Source organism: Lampris incognitus, chromosome 13 (genome assembly GCF_029633865.1).
Source record: "Lampris incognitus isolate fLamInc1 chromosome 13, fLamInc1.hap2, whole genome shotgun sequence".
Classification (NCBI taxonomy): domain Eukaryota; kingdom Metazoa; phylum Chordata; class Actinopteri; order Lampriformes; family Lampridae; genus Lampris; species Lampris incognitus.
The window spans coordinates 1,895,885-1,914,300 of NC_079223.1; the positions used below are offsets into that span (position 1 = coordinate 1,895,885).

Genomic DNA, 18,416 nt, shown 5'->3' on the forward strand with positions numbered 1-18,416 from the left:
GGCATCCTCTCACTTTCCAGGATTGTGTTAAACAATCTAGTTAAAAACTCCACTGCCATCTCTCCTAAACACCTCCATGCCTCCACAGGTATGTCATCAGGACCAACTGCCTTTCCACTCTTCATTCTCTTCATAGCTGCCCTCACTTCCTCCTTGCTAATCCGCTGAACTTCCTGATTCACTATCCCTACATCATCCAACCTTCTCTCTCTCTCATTTTCTTCATTCATCAGCCCCTCAAAGTACTCCTTCCACCTTCTCAACACACTCTCCTCGCTTGTCAGCACATTTCCGTCTCTATCCTTCATCACCCTAACCTGCTGCACATCCTTCCCAGCTTGGTCCCTCTGTCTAGCCAATTGGTGCAAGTCCTTTTCTCCTTCCTTAGTGTCTAACCTGTCATACAACTCACCATACGCCTTTTCCTTTGCCTTTGCCACCTCTCTCTTCACTTTACGCTGCATCTCCTTCTACTCCTGTCTACTTTCTTCCTCTCTCTGACTATCCCACTCCTTCTTTACCAACCTCTTCCTCTGTATACTTTGCTGTACTTCCTCATTCCACCACCAAAGTCTCCTTGTCTTCCTTCCTCTGTCCTGATGACACACCAAGTACCTTCCTAGCTGTCTCCCCCACTATTGCAGCAGTGGTTGTCCAGCCATCTGGCAGCTCTTCACCACCACCCAGTGCCTGTCTTACCTCCTCCCTGAACTCCACACAACAGTCTTCCTTCTTCAACTTCCACCATTTGATCTTCGGCTCTGCCTTCACTCTCTTCCTCTTCTTGGTCTCCAAAGTCATCCTACAGACCACCAAGTCACTCCTCTGAGTGCACTCCTCAAGTTCTTATTATTTTGAAAGGAAAAAAATTGAAATTTTTCAAAAACAAACTATTATCTTAATAAATTCTTCTGGGGTTTATGATGTTGGCCATCCTACTGCAATATTACACTCATCCTATTGCAGTATTACACTCAAATTACTACACCTACAGTACCAGCCACTCAGAATTGCTGCCCCCAGCCAGATCCCAGCACGCTGCCAGCCATATCCGAGCCAGTTTCACCTGTTGAAACTGGCTGCAACCTGCTGGCAGTTCTCGGCAGCTGTATCTGTAGGTATTACCCTTCTATAGAATTTCAGTTCTGATTTTATCATCACAAAATATACCAACTATATAACTACTACTTTTACCTCAGTAATAGTCTATGGGGTTTTGGATGTTGGGTCATCTCCTTGCAATACTGGACTCAAATGACTATAGACTCAATCTTTAGAATTCTAGTTCTCATCACATGAATGTTTATCAGCCAAGTAAACGGCATACAAGGAATGTTATTGAATATTGTTTCTTTGAATAATGAACATTATTTTAATTCTTATTTTAATATATTAACTATACATCTGTAGTCAGTAACTTAAATTATAGGATATACAGTACTTGGATATTCTGTAAATAACAGAAAGGCAATCTAAATGAAGGACACTCAACAGCTGAGGAGGGATGTGACCCCTTAACAAGACATCTTGTCACTGCTTAGGGACAATGAGTACGTTTAAATGGAAACCAAACACCCGGAACATAGATATTTGAGTAATCATACTACTGTATGGTGGCTCTGCAATACTTCCTGTTACTGCTTGATCATGGCAGCGAGTCAGTTAACATGAAAACCATTAATGTTATTACTGGATGTAATCACCAAAACCTAGGCAGCACGGTGGGGCAGTACTTACAGCTGTCGCCTCGCAGCAACAAGGTCCTGGGTTCGAGACCCAGGGTAGTCCAACCTTGGGGGTCGTCCTCTGTGTGGAGTTTGCATGTTCTCCCCGTGTCTGCGTGGGTTTCCTCCGGGGGCTCCGGTTTCCTCCCACAGTCCAAAGACATGTAGGTCAGGTGACTCAGCCATACTAAATTGTCCCTAGGTGTGTGTGTGTGTGTGTGTGTGTGTGTGTGTGTGTGTGTGTCTGTGTCTGTCTGTCTGTCTGTCTGTCTGTCTGTGTGATGGCCTGGCGGCCTGTCCAGGGTGTCTCCCCGCCTGCCGCCCAATGACTGCTGGGATAGGCTCCAGCATCCCCGCGACCCCGGGAGCGGGATAAGCAGTTTGGATAATGGATGGATGGATGGATGTAATCACTTAAAAACAATATTTCCATTTAAGAGTTTTAACTGGTTCTTGATACCCAACCCTACTCAGTGACCTCTGTTACCTCCCTGTTATGTCTACCCCTGCTCTGCATGCCCCTTGTCCTTAACTGCAGTCTCAGGAAAGATGGAATGCTGAAGAAAGGTTAATTGCCTTTTAATCAAATTCAAATGGGATTGGGGTTTAGTTTGTTCTCTTTCTACTTAATTAGCTTGCTGATATGCACACAGACTTGCTGCAGTAATGCAGACTGACATCTGCTTTCTTCTCAAATCTTCCCATTTGAACCCACTCCCACCCCTCACCCCATTACACACCCACCCGCCAATCTTAAACCCCAATCATTTAACTACCCCTACCCTCCAGTCGCCTTCAGAATCTATGACATGGACAAGGATGGCTACATTTCCAACGGCGAGCTCTTCCAGGTCCTCAAAATGATGGTGGGCAACAACCTAAAGGACACTCAGCTGCAGCAGATTGTGGACAAGACCATCATCAATGCAGACAAGGACGGAGATGGCAGGATATCCTTCGAGGAGTTCTGCGCAGTAAGTCTGACCAACCCCATCCACCACACACACACACCTCCCTCTCAGGGGGCATTTTGGGGGCAGTGACTTTTTTGCTGATTCAGATGCAGCTGATATCAAACGGGCAGAGAAATTGTGGAAAAACACAACGGCTATTTGCTTTGGCTGCACAGCTCAGTTTGTATTTTGAAGTTTGGTATCAAAAGCTTCCTGTGCATGGGGCGACCGGGTGGCGTGGTGGTCTATTCCGTTGCCTACCAACACGGGGATCGCCTGTTCGAATCCCTGCGTTACGTCCAGCTTGGTCGGGCGTCCCTACAGACACAATTGGCCGTGTCTGCAGGTGGGAAGCCGGATGTGGGTGTGTGTCCTGGTCGCTGCACTAGCGCCTCCTCTGGTTGGTCAGGGTGCCTGTTCAGGGGGGAGGGGGGACTGGGGGGGAATAGCGTGATCCTCCCACGCGCTACGTCCCCCTGGTGAAACTCCTCACTGTCAGGTGAAAAGAAGCGGCTGGTGACTCCACATGTATGGGAGGAGGCATGTGGTAGTCTGCAGCCTCCCCGGATCAGCAGAGGGGGCGGAGCAGAGACCGGGACGGCTCGGAAGAGTGGGGTGATTGGCCAAGTACAATTGGGGAGAAAAAAAAAGTTTCTGCGCAGGCTGGAGTTTCCCCCCTGTTGTGTGATGAGAATTGGTCTTGGTATGATGCGGGACACAGTGCAACATTATAAATGAAGGGTAAGGGGTATATTCTAGGGGTATATTCTACAAGGAGTGTCAATGGGTTTTAAAAGTATATTTGTAACTACAATCAAGTAGGCAAGGGGGTAAAGGTTATACAATAACAAAAATATAATAAATGTTTGCGATAAAAATTCTGTGGATATTGGGTCTCAAAATTGTCAAGTCAATTTTATTTGTATAGCCCAATATCACAAATTACAAATGTGCCTCAGTGGGCTTTACAGCAACACAACATCCTGTCCTTAGACCCTCACATCGGATAAGGAACAACTCCCTAAAAAAACCCTTTAACAGGGAGGAAGACAGGAAGAAAGCTCTGGGAGAGCAACAGAGGAGGATCTCTCTCCCAAGACGCACAACGTGACATGATGTTGTGCTTACACAATTTACACAACACACCATTGAAAGACAATAACACAATTATAATGGAATTATAAAATATATGAAGAATATGATGAGGAGGATGCCAAGCAGTGTCCAGACACCACCAGAACAGCTCAGGACCTGAGCCACATGACCACCACCACCACCATAGAGACCTGGGAGGAGGACAGACTGCACATGCACACAAGGGAGACTCACATGACACCATTCACACACACACAAGAAGAGAAAGGAGAAGAAGAAGACATCATTCGGAGAGAGAGAAAAGATGTGAGAGAAGAGAGCAGTTTGCAATAGTCAATCTATATTCTATTATCTATACTGTATAATCTACACTCTATAATCCACACTATACTGCATAATTTATACTCAATCTATACTGTATAATCTATACTCTAATCTATACTGTATAATCTATACTCATAATCTATACTGTATAATCTATACTCTATAATCTCTGTGGCAGAACATTCATCCATTATCTAAACCGCTTATCCTGCTCTCAGGGACGCGGGGATGCTGGAGCCATTGACATCTATAGCTCTGATAACGACTCCTAAGAGGCTAAATATCTGAGTCTCATCACCAGTCAGTCAGACTAGCTTGGTCTAGTCAGAAAGGCAGGAACTGAGGAAGCCTCGTGGATAAGAGGTGAAACGTCTTCACGGATATATACCAAGTCCAGTTGTACTTGATTCAACTCCTTTGGAGAACCATGACGACCTGGATGAATGAGAACATTCACAGACACGATGCTGGAGCCTATTCCAGCAGTCATTGGGCGGCAGGTGGAGAGACACCCTGGACAGGCTGCTAGACCATCACAGGGCACACACAGACAGTCATACCTAGGGACAATTTAGTACAGCCGATTCACCTGACCTACATGTCTTTGGACTGTGGGAGGAAACCGGAACCCCCGGAGGAAACCCACGCAGACACGGGGAGAACATGCAAACTCCACACAGAGGACGACCCGGGACGACCCCCAAGGTTGGACTACCCCAGGACTCGACCCAGGACCTTCTTGCTGTGAGGCAACTGCGCTAACCACTACGCCACCGTGCCGCCCGGTGGCAGAACAGTGGTTGGTAAATTCATTGAGACAGAAACTGACCCACCATCCAGTCCAGGTTGTGAAGCACTCAACTTAAAGGCAACTAATTGTAAACTAAGGCAAAAAGATGAGTTTTAAGTTTGGATTTAAAGACTCAACAGACTCTGATTGTCTGATGGCAGCAGGCAGGTTATTCCACAAGAACGGAGCCCGATAGGAAAAGGCCCTGCCAGCAGCTGACTTCTTTTTAACTTTGGGTACACACAGGAGCCCTGTATTTTGAGAGCAAAGAGCTCGAGATGGAATGTACAGTTTAAGGAGATCAGACAGGTGAGATGGGGCAAGCCCATTTAGGATTTTATAAGTCAGCAGAAGCACCTCGTATTCTGATCTAACATGGATCATCATTGGCTGTCACTTGGGGTCGAGTATGACTTTCCTCCCTCTGGGTCTTCAGGTGGGTGTAGAGGCTGATCATGGAGCTGCATAATGGGAGGACGCCTGCACATGACAGCTTTTTAGGTGGAGTGGCTGATGCTCCTGCAGCCATCACACGGTCCTTGGCAGGGGGTGGCCAGAGTCCAATGGCATGGAGAACAAAGATGATTGGAGACACCCCCTCTGTTGCAGCCTTCATCTGCCTTCACTGCTGTTGTGACCTGGCGACATCTTCCACCAGTTCCGCCGTTGAGGTCTTTGTTGGATCACACTTCGTCTGGAACCTGCCCCTTGACCTATCTGCCTTGAGTGACCCTACCAGGAGCCAAACTCCGGACGACATAGCTCTTGAGATCATTGGTACACACAAGGTGCTGATCCAGGAGAAGGTTAAAGAGTACCTGTGCGTAAGGCACGCTCTAAGAAGTAAAGTGAACAAACCCGCATCAAGGCAGGGATCATTTCATTGGACAACACTTAACCTGGCATTCTGTTGGTTGGGGAATTTTGACAGAGTTATTGCACAAAACAATCCGAGAACAGAGTGGAAATCTTAGAGCAGACATTTTACAAGCACACAGAAGCAGCCTGAGTGCAAGGAGACCGGTGGAAGCTGGAGCGCAGAAAATCTGTGCAAGCAGCAACATAGGAGTGGCAAGCATACAGTTTGAGCAGAAGCGGAGCAAATCTAAATTTAAGCATGGGCTATTTGAGTGCCAGCACAGGGTTTTTAGGGGAAGCGTTAGAACATCTGAATGTGAAACCAGTAAGTCATGCTCTCAAATTGAAAGACCATGCTCTTGAATAAAAATGGGAAACAAGCCCCATAAAACTGTTGAAGCCTAAGACTGCGTGGCACTGGTGGACATGGACCCTGTAGAATTGAACGAGTCAGGGTTGTAGAAAGATTGTAGGACACACAACATTTGTGAGTGTTTAATCTACATAGGACAGGCTGGGATTGTACATTTGGTATAAAGCTTTAGTTAAGTCAGACTCATTATGACCAGGATCAGGCCTTATTTGATCACGGTTTAGACCATAAACCAGTGTCAAGCCATGTCAAGACCTGGCTTGACATGTCAAGACCTGGACCCAAAGATTTGTTAAATAAGATATTAATGCATTTTGTTGATACCATTTGAGATTGTGGTCTAATACATCAGATCAACACAAAAATAACAAGGCTGCCTTTTGTTGAGCCAATTTGCTTTATTCCATGAATAGTTTACTCATCCACCTTAAAGTACCCGTGGACAGAGACAACCATGCGGCTGCAGTGCACGACTTGTGTTCTAGATCGACCTTGTAATATCGACAATATCAGAGCAACGTCTCAAATAGGCCACCGGCACAAGTTGCTCAGAGACGTTTCCATAAATGAAACACACGAGCTGTAACCTTGACAGACACAGGCCCAGATCTGACAGCTGGATCCCCGGAGCCTCGAGCTAAAACGGCTCGGTGACATAGGAGAACATTTTAAGGAAGTGGTTCAGAGGAATTTAACCTCCAGGTTTGTTTCCCTCTCAGCAAAAGAAGCTGCTGGAAGGCTTCAAGGCTCATGGAGGGCAGTTGATGCATGATTTCAGTTGCCGTCTTCCCTGAACGGAATGACATGGAATACTATGACTGCCATTTATGATTTGCAAATACTGCCAGAAGACTGCAGAAATCCAGGGTATGTTGCCACAACCCGCCGGCTGTCCAAAAGGAGTTAACCATTAGAAGTTCAATGGCCACAAAATCTGACAGATACTGTGTGCATACCAAAACAAAAGGCTAAATTATAAAAAAAAAACGTGGCTCCCAGGTGAGCATAAGTCATAAGCAGTATTCAGACAGAAGTCATGGGGCCTTAAACAACTTCCAGCGCCAAGCCGAAACCTTTCACTATTTGTATTCTCCACGTTACAAATCAACACCCATCTGGTACTCCGAGGTGGGTAAAACGAACAGCAAGACTTATCACATGTCAAAATACGCCATTAAGGGGGGGCGTCCGGGTGGCATAGCGGTCTATTCTGTTGCCTACCAACACAGGGATCGCCGGTTCGAATCCCTGTGTTACCTCCGGCTTGGTCGGGCGTCCCTACAGACACAATTGGCCGTGTCTGCAGGTGGGAAGCCGGATGTGGGTATGTGTCCTGGTCACTGCACTAGCGCCTCCTCTGGTCGGTCACGGTGCCTGTTCAGGGGGGAGGGGGAACTGGGGGGAATAGCGTGATCCTCCCACGCACTACGTCCCCCTGGTGAAACTCCTCACTGTCAGGTGAAAAGGTGCAGCTGGTGACTCCACATGTATGGGAGGAGACATGTGGTAGTCTGCAGCCCTCCCCGGATCAGCAGAGGGGGCGGAGCAGAGACCGGGACGGCTCGGCAGAGTGGGGTGATTGGCCGGGTACAGTTGGGGAGAAAAAAATCCAGAAAAGAAAAGAAAAAAAGCCATTAAAGTGCAGCCTGCTCGGAGCTGAACGTTACCCCTGCTGCTCATCGTGAGGCTGCAGTCTGTCTTCTCTAGCTGATCCCCCCCCCCCCTCTCTCTCTCTCAACAGGTGGTCGGTGGTCTCGATATACACAAAAAGATGGTGGTGGATGTGTGAGCATACCCCGCTTGCACAATCCTCCTGCCCTCCTCCTCAAAACTCGCTTTCTCCTCCGTCTCTGAAGATTTGCTCAAGACGTCTGGCAAACGCGCTCTGTGTAACTCAATGGAAGTATTCTCTCTCTCTGTCTCTGTCTGTCTCTCTCTCATCTCTGTCTGCTCTCTCTCTCTCTCTGTCTCTGTCTGTCTCTCCCTCTATGTCTGTCTCTCCCTCTATGTCTGTCTCTCTCTGTCTCTGTGTCTCTCTGTGTGTATGTCTATCTCTCTGTCTCTTTCTTTGAAGCCACTTCTTTTTCTCTCAACCTGCGGGCCTGGTGAAGCCACCTTGGAAGTGTTATTGAACTGTCGTCCTCAACATCCCGGTCATAGCACTTTAAGAAGAGACTGAAGGACTGACGGCTTCTCCCACTTGGCTGTGGAGGGAGGGAGGGAGGGAGGGAGGGAGGGAGGCGGTGCTGAGGATGGGAGGCTGCTTGGTTGGTTCATATTATATTCTTTCTTTTCTTTCGTTGCTCTTGGTAGTTTATTTGGGGGGTTGTATTTTGTTGACTTGTTTTTGATATTTATTTTTTGTTCTCGTCTTTTATAAAGAGGAAAAAGAAAACGTATGTCCACGGTTCTCTTGTGACGGGCAGCTGTGCACGATAAGGACGCTTGATCTCAGTGCAACTAGGAAGTAGGGTAAGAAGTGCCAATCCGAACATATCTGGAGTCCAGCACAGCTTAACACCATCGGTACATCACTCCTGTCCTTGTTTGTCTGTCGTCCAGCAGCTGGTTTGTCTGTCCTGGTTCATCCAGCAGCTGGTTCGTTCGTCCAGCAGCTGGTTCATTCGTCCAGCAGCTGGTTTGTCTGTCCAGCAGCTGGTTCGTCCAGCAGCTGGTTCGTCCAGCAGCTGGTTGCTTCGTCTAGCAGCTGGTTTGTCCAGCAGCTGGTTTGTCTGTCCAGCAGCTGGTTTGTCTGTCCAGCAGCTGGTTCGTCCAGCAGCTGGTTCCTTCGTCTAGCAGCTGGTTTGTCCAGCAGCTGGTTCGGTCATCCAGCAGCTGGTTTGTCTGTCCAGCAGCTGGTTTGTTTGTCCAGCAGCTAGTTCGGTCGTCCAGCAGCTGGTTTGTGGTGCGTCGTAAGTCGCGGCGCCACAGGTCACGGGCGTGTGTGATAGATGTAAAACTCCTTTTCAGAGACTCGGAGCCGTTTCTCCTCTACTCTAGCTGCACTCGAGCGGTTTGGATTTGATCTTGGAGCTCTCCCGTCACGTTCAGCAACGCCCGCCACGTAATCAGTTTTGTAATTAAAGTGATACTTTAATTTGTACTTTGTTTGTATTTGTTGGGTATGATCTTCTTGTGTCCTGTCATACAATCAGCAGATAGAATAATGCCAAGAGTGTGAGGTCCTTACACAGAAATGTGTGACTGCACTGCTACACGCTCACTCGCAGGTGAAGCGTGTTTTTTGCAAGTGTTCATCCGTACGGTCCCCCGCCCGCCCCGTCCACCAGCCGAAGGTAGCCATGCACCTGTCACGCAGGAATCATAGTGATGTCCTGAGTCACATTTTACATGACCTGTACGTGATCACACGAAGAACACAGGCTGGAGGACACAGTGACCCGCTGAGAGCTGGACAGGAAATGGGTTGTGTCAGCTCGATAAACACCGGCAAACTACGGAGACATTATATACCACCTGTGAACGTGTGTACTTACCATTCTCAAGAGGTTTGTTTTTAAGTGTGTATATTCAACATTTGCTCATCTTTTTAAGCAACAGGAGGGGAGTGTTTGTGTGTGCGTTACACAAGCCCTGGTGAATTTGTCCCTGTCAGTACAGCGTAGCACAGGTCAGTCTCCCTGCTCAGCAACACCCCACGTGATGCTGTGCAGAACTGTCAGTACAGTGCAGGACAGACAGCTCAGACTCCTGCTCAGCAACACCCCACGTGATGCTGTGCAGAACTGTCAGTACAGTGCAGGACAGACAGCTCAGTCTCCCTGCTCAGCAACACCCCACGTGATGCTGTGCAGAACTGTCAGTACAGTGCAGGACAGACAGCTCAGACTCCTGCTCAGCAACACCCCACGTGATGCTGTGCAGAACTGTCAATACGGCGCAGGACAGACAGGTCAGACTCCTGCTCAGCAACACCCCACATGATGCTGTGCAGGACTGTCAGTACAGCGCAGGATAGACAGGTCACACTCCTGCTCAGCAACACCCCACATGATGCTGTGCAGGACTGTCAGTACAGTGCAGGACAGACAGGTCAGACTCCTGCTCAGCAACACCCCACGTGATGCTGTGCAGAACTGTCAATACGGCGCAGGACAGACAGCTCAGACTCCTGCTCAGCAACACCCCACGTGATGCTGTGCAGAACTGTCAGTACAGTGCAGGACAGACAGCTCAGTCTCCCTGCTCAGCAACACCCCACGTGATGCTGTGCAGAACTGTCAGTACAGTGCAGGATAGACAGCTCAGACTCCTGCTCAGCAACACCCCACGTGATGCTGTGCAGAACTGTCAGTACAGTGCAGGACAGACAGCTCAGTCTCCCTGCTCAGCAACACCCCACGTGATGCTGTGCAGAACTGTCAGTACAGTGCAGGACAGACAGCTCAGACTCCTGCTCAGCAACACCCCACGTGATGCTGTGCAGAACTGTCAGTACAGTGCAGGATAGGTCAGTCTCCCTGCTCAGCAACACCCCACGTGATGCTGTGCAGAACTGTCAGTACAGTGCAGGACAGACAGCTCAGACTCCTGCTCAGCAACACCCCACGTGATGCTGTGCAGAACTGTCAGTACAGCGCAGGATAGACAGGTCACACTCCTGCTCAGCAACACCCCACATGATGCTGTGCAGGACTGTCAGTACAGTGCAGGACAGACAGGTCAGACTCCTGCTCAGCAACACCCCACGTGATGCTGTGCAGAACTGTCAATACGGCGCAGGACAGACAGCTCAGACTCCTCCTCAGCAACACCCCACGTGATGCTGTGCAGAACTGTCAGTACAGTGCAGGACAGGTCAGTCTCCCTGCTCAGCAACACCCCACGTGATGCTGTGAAGGACTGTCTGTAAAGCACAGGATAGGTCAGTCTCCCTGCTCAGCAACACCCCACATGATGCTGTGCAGAACTGTCAGTACAGTGCAGGACAGACAGCTCAGACTCCCTGCTCAGCAACACCCCACATGATGCTGTGCAGAACTGTCAGTACAGAGCAGGACAGGTCAGTCTCCCTGCTCAGCAACACCCCACATGATGCTGTGCAGGACTGTCAGTACAGCACAGGACAGGTCAGTCTCCCTGCTCAGCAACACCCCACATGATGCTGTGCAGAACTGTCAGTACAGTACAGGACAGGTCAGTCTCCCTGCTCAGCAACACCCCACATGATGCTGTGCAGAACTGTCAGTACAGAGCAGGACAGGTCAGTCTCCCTGCTCAGCAACACCCCACGTGATGCTGTGCAGGACTGTCAGTACAGTACAGGACAGGTCAGTCTCCCTGCTCAGCAACACCCCACATGATGCTGTGCAGGACTGTCAGTACAGAGCAGGACAGGTCAGTCTCCCTGCTCAGCAACACCCCACATGATGCTGTGCAGGACTGTCTTTACAGCACAGGACAGGTCAGTCTCCCTGCTCAGCAACACCCCACATGAGGCTGTGCTGAACTGTCAGTACAGTACAGGACAGGTCAGTCTCCCTGCTCAGCAACACCCCACATGATGCTGTGCAGGACTGTCAGTACAGTACAGGACAGGTCAGTCTCCCTGCTCAGCAACACCCCACATGATGCTGTGCAGGACTGTCAGTACAGCACAGGACAGGTCAGTCTCCCTGCTCAGCAACACCCCACATGATGCTGTGCAGGACTGTCAGTACAGAGCAGGACAGGTCAGTCTCCCTGCTCAGCAACACCCCACATGATGCTGTGCAGGACTGTCAGTACAGTACAGGACAGGTCAGTCTCCCTGCTCAGCAACACCCCACATGATGCTGTGCAGGACTGTCTTTACAGCACAGGACAGGTCAGTCTCCCTGCTCAGCAACACCCCACATGATGCTGTGCAGGACTGTCAGTACAGTACAGGACAGGTCAGTCTCCCTGCTCAGCAACACCCCACATGATGCTGTGCAGAACTGTCAGTACAGAGCAGGACAGGTCAGTCTCCCTGCTCAGCAACACCCCACATGATGCTGTGCAGGACTGTCAGTACAGAGCAGGACAGGTCAGTCTCCCTGCTCAGCAACACCCCACATGATGCTGTGCAGGACTGTCAGTACAGGACAGGACAGGTCAGTCTCCCTGCTCAGCAACACCCCACATGATGCTGTGCAGGACTGTCAGTACAGAGCAGGACAGGTCAGTCTCCCTGCTCAGCAACACCCCACATGATGCTGTGCAGGACTGTCAGTACAGTACAGGACAGGTCAGTCTCCCTGCTCAGCAACACCCCACATGATGCTGTGCAGAACTGTCAGTACAGAGCAGGACAGGTCAGTCTCCCTGCTCAGCAACACCCCACATGATGCTGTGCAGGACTGTCAGTACAGAGCAGGACAGGTCAGTCTCCCTGCTCAGCAACACCCCACATGATGCTGTGCAGGACTGTCAGTACAGCACAGGACAGGTCAGTCTCCCTGCTCAGCAACACCCCACATGATGCTGTGCTGAACTGTCTTTACAGTACAGGACAGGTCAGTCTCCCTGCTCAGCAACACCCTACATGATGCTGTGCAGGACTGTCAGTACAGTACAGGACAGGTCAGTCTCCCTGCTCAGCAACACCCCACATGATGCTGTGCAGGACTGTCAGTACAGAGCAGGACAGGTCAGTCTCCCTGCTCAGCAACACCCCACATGATGCTGTGCAGGACTGTCTTTACAGCACAGGACAGGTCAGTCTCCCTGCTCAGCAACACCCCACATGATGCTGTGCAGGACTGTCAGTACAGCACAGGACAGGTCAGTCTCCCTGCTCAGCAACACCCCACATGATGCTGTGCAGGGGAGACACTGAGGTAGCTGGTCGTATCTTCACTTGTACATTTCAGAAGTTGGCTCCTCCCACATTTTCCCCACTGAACACGACCCCCCCCCCACACACACACACACACCCCTCATACTTACATACACACACACACACACAGGGGGGACAAGTCAATTTCAAAGGGGAAATGCTTCCTAATATAAAGGCATCAGGACCCCCCCCCCCCTTTTTTTTTCCCTCCTGTTTGTTTTTTAACAGATGGCTAGTTTGGAGCGGTGTTTCTCAGTCAGAGATGTGAATTTGGAGCGCCCTGTTGTCCCTTATCCCAAAGCTCTGCACGGCTTGGGCCTCCCTGTGCTTGCATGACATGGAAAATATATTTTTTGTTGTGCATGAAGATCAAATTTTTTGAAATAATCCTCTTGTTTACACATGGATGGTGATGTTAATATATTTAAGAATTTAATGGTATACAATATGGATGTTGCCAAACTTTGGTAAATGTACACATATTATAAGAGGTAATCCAAATGAACTAAACTACATGTAAGTTTTTTTGTATTTGAACCCGGGTCAGCGAGATGCTTCTATTCCATGTAAAGTTGCATATCTGATCCTGTCTCAAACTGCCACACACTGTACTCAGCTTAAAGGGGAAAATTGATGTTTGTTTTTCTTTTGTAAATAAGTATTTGTTTAATACAGTTCTGGCTCTATTCTCTGTATAGTTCAGACTGTGCTTTAGTTTGTAAGTGCTTTTTTTTTTTCTCTGAGGGATTTGGTTTCTTTTTCGTTTGTGTGGGGAAATATGAAATTATTTAAGTTTGAGAACCTTTCATTTCTCCTTTTTCTGCATGCTGCATCTTATGCTGTGGGACTGTTGGAAACTTGATACTGTATGAAAATTATACAAAAAAATTCAATAAACTTTGAAATGTTAGCTTTTCAATGATTCATCACTTCCACAATGTTCACATCTCCATTTCCACTTGGGTGCAAATCACTCACAGCTGTACATTTTTATTCAGATGTACATTTTGCTTGGAATTATTCGAGCTGTCTAGGTCAAGGTTTCATTCACCAAGAATGTGCCGGAATGAGCATTAAAATTCATTTGAGATGCCACACGCTCCACTGCAAAACCATTTCATGAAAATGATCTTGTGCACTAACGCCACCTTCAGGCATATTGGATTTGATCGATGGGAAGGTCCCCGTTACTGACACATTGCGGTGCCTCATCACTGATGAATTTTAACGTTTAGGGTGACACCTTTATTCCAGTGTGTGCACCGAGGATGGTCTATGGACTGAGCATTAAAACTCAACTTGGCTCACTGGAAATGAATCTAAGTTCACACTCTCAATACCTTGAAACCACATTGGAAAAGTCAAGAGTTTTTCAAACAAAACAAAACAAATCATGGAAAACAGCCAATGTTGGATCAAACTATGGGTTTAAAGTTATTTATTTACACAAGTTATTCTTGCCAACCAAATATGCCACCAACAACATATATCAATGTTCTAACAATCGTGCATTATATTTGGAGGCAGATCCTCCAAACAACTGGTTGCCATGACACCAACAACTGGCTGATGATGGAGTCCACTGTAGAGGAACCTGAGAAAGACCAATTCAAATGTCTTAAGGCGAAGAGCAGTCTCATCAACAAACCATGTCCGCCAAACACAGACCAAGTTGAGAATTCAGTCAGTGAGGGAGGAGGTAAGTACATGCAGCAGCCAACTGGACTTCAAAATCTCTCTGCAGCCCTGCTAGCAACTGCCCTGATGTTGCCATAGACCTTTGAAGGTGGACTTCCTGCGTAGAACAAGGGTTTGAAAAGTCATTTTCCCTGTCACATCACAAAGTGTTGCTTTAGAGCAGTGGTCCCCAACCACCAGGCCACAGACCGGCACCGAGCTGTGAAGCATTTGCTACCGGGCCGCGAGGAAACGATGTGATTTGGCAAAAATAAAACCTGAGTAATAAACATAACATCACAGGCTATTTGTGCAGTAATTACTGTGAACTTGGCACGGTCTGTCTGTGCTGCATCTTTCCTCACCAGTCCCTGTCATGCCCACAACAGGATGAGGATACTGATGTTGAACTTGAGTAATGCAACACACACGAGGTCATCAGTCAGTCATCACCTACTTGATGTGCGTGTTGCGACTAGGTGGCTACCATGAGTAAAAAACAAATGATGCTTGACAGTTTCTTCAGAAGAAGTAGGGGAAGAAAAAGGTGTAACGATGATGATGCAGAGACAGCAGAGGCCAAGACTGCAAAAAAAGAAAGCTTCCTTCAAAAGCAAAGACAAGGAGTCGTACCTAAAACATGTCTTTATTGCGACCGATGACTCGCATGTCGTGACCGTCTTGTTGCAGGGAGACAAGCCCAGAGCTCCCACCCTGGGCTCGATTCAGTGATATTGGTGAGTTGCAATGTTTTTTTATATGTTAATGTGAGGACACTACGCGCTGTGTTTGATATCCAAACAGTTAAATGTTATGATGCTACTGACTTATAAACCTAACCTATATACCGGCTGTAATTAACCCCCCCCCCCCCCCAGTCGGTCCGCAATAATGTTAATATTAAACCGGTCCGCTGTGCAAAAGAGGCTGGGGACCCCTGCTTGAGAATGTATTGTTTTATAATGAGATCAATGAAAGGAGGTGGTACTTTGGAAGAGAGGGTAACTTCAGTTCTTGGCTGACAGAACTATGTAAAGAAAACATTTTCTATGAAACACATATTCTCAACTCATTTCAAAGATCTTCTACTTCTTACCCAAGATGAGGTTGCATATTGCTGTCCGGGCCATCTTAATGTTCTGGAAAGATCCTAATATGTGGACTTTTCTGTTGAGGGGCAGGATGAACAGTATTAAACAAAGCTGGTTTCAAGACTTCTATGCGTCATGCATAAAGGATTTGAGTTTTTTCTGGTGGCTCAGCTCGCTTGAAGACAAGAAATAAATCCCCCAGCTTACGTGTCTGCCAATACGATGCGAGTCTTTGAGACATTTTCAATGGTGAATTTGGTTTTTCCTCCCTTCCCCGCTATCCTGCCAATGGCTCTTGATAAGTGGTCCCCCTTTAGCGGTTTTACTGAAAAACAAAAAAGTTACAACAATGAACACACACAAAATGGCCTGATCCCAATGAAGATAGTGTCAACACAATAAGGAGACGCTCCAGAGCTGACAACAGCAGCATGACGGCGAAATCTTACCATCTGTGACATCGAATGTTTCTAGGAAAAGTTCATCAAGTCTGATGAGAGCTAGGGCATCCTTGGAAGAGGGAGAGGGTGTATGTTAGAGTACAACAGCAACACACCAAGATAAGGATATCTTAAAATGCTCATTTGGGCTCAGTCTGTAGAGCTGCATTTCTAGATGGCCAGGCACAAAACATTCCCCTCATCTCATGAGTTTGACCAATAACTCATGAGACGGTTAAAAAGGCTTCAACTGAAACCTGTGCATCTTCATACTTATCCAATATGGCCGTAGCACACTCACCTCAACCTGGAAGCCAAGCACAAAGGCTTTGACGAAGTCCGCTGCTTTGGCAAGGGAGCCGATGTCTTGAGTTTCTTTACACGTCTGACAGAAAGAAGTCATGTTACACACACACAAGCCAGGCCTTCACATTATGTCACACACACACACACACACACACACACACACACAAAAGACAGGCCTTCACATTATGTCTCACACACACAAGCCAGGCCTTCACATTATGTCTCACACACACACACACACACACACACACAAGACAGGCCTTCACATTATGTCTCACACACACACACACACACACACACACAAGCCAGGCCTTCACATTATGTCTCACACACACACACACACAAGCCAGGCCTTCACATTATGTCTCTCTCACACACACACACACACACACACACACAAGACAGGCCTTCACATTATGTCTCTCTCACACACACACACACACACACACACACACACACAAGCCAGGCCTTCACATTATGTCTCTCACGCACACACACAAGCCAGGCCTTCACATTATGTCTCTCTCTCACACACACACACACACACACACACACACACACACACACACACACGACAGGCCTTCACATTATGTCTCACACACACACACACACACAAGCCAGGCGTTCACATTATGTCTCACACACACACACACACACACACACACACACACACACACACGAGTCATGTTACACACACACGAGAGGCGTTAAAACTGCACGAGTCAGTGTAGTGCTCAGGTCGTTGCACAAGATGGCTGCCGGAGGTTTACAACACGGTTCAACCAAACTTCCTTTAAACTTACTTTGATTTCCACGTTTCTAGTTCGGAGGTTAAAGCGGACCTGCAGCTGCAGGTGCTCCACGATGGGAGTGAAAATCTTAAGCCAGTTCTCCTTCAAGGGGGTGTACCTGTGCGCTGGGACGGCCACCTTACGCACCTCATCGGCTCCTCCCTGAAACAGACAACAGAAGGACGTCGATCAGGTCGAGAGTTGGTGAAAAGCCCCACGAAGCGTCGCTGCAGAGGGGCTTGATCCGTCATCCGCACCATGAAGCCCGGGGCCCCACACGACAAGGGCTAGGCTAACCCGGAGCCCCGCACGACAAGGGCTAGGCTAACCCGGAGCCCCGCACGACAAGGGCTAGGCTAACCCGGAGCCCCGCACGACAAGGGCTAGGCTAACCCGGAGCCCCGCACGACAAGGGCTAGACTAACCCGGCACCGGAACGTCCCAGCGGGGACCTCCGCGTCCACCACGGCTAGCGGGCCCAGCTAGTCTCCGCAGCAGCCTGAGGCGTATCTAAGAGTAATGAGTCTTGCTGTACAGGAGGTCAAAACTGTATAAAGAGGCAACGACTGTACACACACACACACAGAGAGACACACACAGAGAGACAGAGAGACACACAGAGAGAGACACACACAGAGACACACACAGAGAGACACACACACAGCCCCCCACCGAGAAGTGGTACCTTTAAGTTGTCGCCTGAAATGGGCGGAAAGTGCGGTCGCTTCACCGCCGCGGAGTCTTCCGAGTCCATCTCCGCTCCGCCGTGTCCCCGTTTCCGTTTCTGGCGCTTCTTACTCGCCACCTGGGTGAACGGGCCTGCCGCCCGGTCCCGGTCCCGGTCCGGGGAGGCGCTGGTGTTGTGGGTGGACTGGTCGTCAGCGTCCATCGCGGAACCTGGTTTTAAATCAGAGCTACGACGCCAAACTGTGAGCTAGACCCACCGTGCCCACGTGCGAGGAGGGAAGGACCCAGAGCGCGACCTGGTCACTGCCTGTCGAAAGAGAAACAATAAAATGTTCAACCATAACACCATATATCCTTATTCGGTCTTTGTGGGGGCCAGTCTTGCGTAGTCTTTATTTTGGTTTGTCCGGAGGATGTAAAGGCATCTATGTGTTACTTGTCATTTGCGTACTTCTTCTTTGGTTAAGCAGCTCTTCAGGCAGCCCGG

At 48.6% G+C, this 18,416-nt stretch overlaps 2 protein-coding genes across 2 annotated transcripts in view; one reads left to right on the forward strand and one right to left on the reverse strand.

Annotated features, from left to right (window-relative positions):
* The window catches only part of LOC130122972 (calcineurin subunit B type 1), a 64,382-nt gene extending 56,066 nt beyond the window's left edge, over nucleotides 1-8,316 (forward strand). Inside the window, exons 5-6 of the mRNA XM_056292064.1 lie at nucleotides 2,514-2,698; nucleotides 7,859-8,316. Coding sequence (XP_056148039.1) covers nucleotides 2,514-2,698; nucleotides 7,859-7,906 — 233 coding nt within the window. The 3' untranslated portion in view covers nucleotides 7,907-8,316. The remainder of the gene's footprint in view (nucleotides 1-2,513; nucleotides 2,699-7,858) is intronic.
* A 6,036-nt stretch (nucleotides 8,317-14,352) lies between these two features.
* On the reverse strand, nucleotides 14,353-18,395 carry pno1 (partner of NOB1 homolog). Its single transcript, XM_056291586.1, has 8 exons — nucleotides 18,381-18,395; nucleotides 17,928-18,236; nucleotides 17,255-17,404; nucleotides 16,447-16,530; nucleotides 16,155-16,215; nucleotides 15,913-16,030; nucleotides 15,711-15,781; nucleotides 14,353-14,732 (listed from the first exon to the last, which is right to left on the reverse strand). Exons 2-8 carry the CDS (start codon nucleotides 18,129-18,131, stop codon nucleotides 14,665-14,667), a joined length of 756 nt encoding a protein of 251 aa, XP_056147561.1. The 5' UTR covers nucleotides 18,132-18,236; nucleotides 18,381-18,395; the 3' UTR covers nucleotides 14,353-14,664.
* Nucleotides 18,396-18,416: the final 21 nt, after the last annotated feature.

Bases quoted from the DNA above. Each gene is read 5' to 3' on its own strand.
- pno1 (XM_056291586.1), bottom strand. From the start codon at position 18,131: ATGGACGCTGACGACCAGTCCACCCACAACACCAGCGCCTCCCCGGAC. The intron at 16,031-16,154 runs GTAAGATTTCGC...TTTGTTTTTCAG, and splicing joins AACATTCGATGTCACAGATG to TAAAACCGCTAAAGGGGGAC. The intron at 15,782-15,912 runs GTAAGCTGGGGG...GCCCCTCAACAG, and splicing joins CGCATCGTATTGGCAGACAC to AAAAGTCCACATATTAGGAT.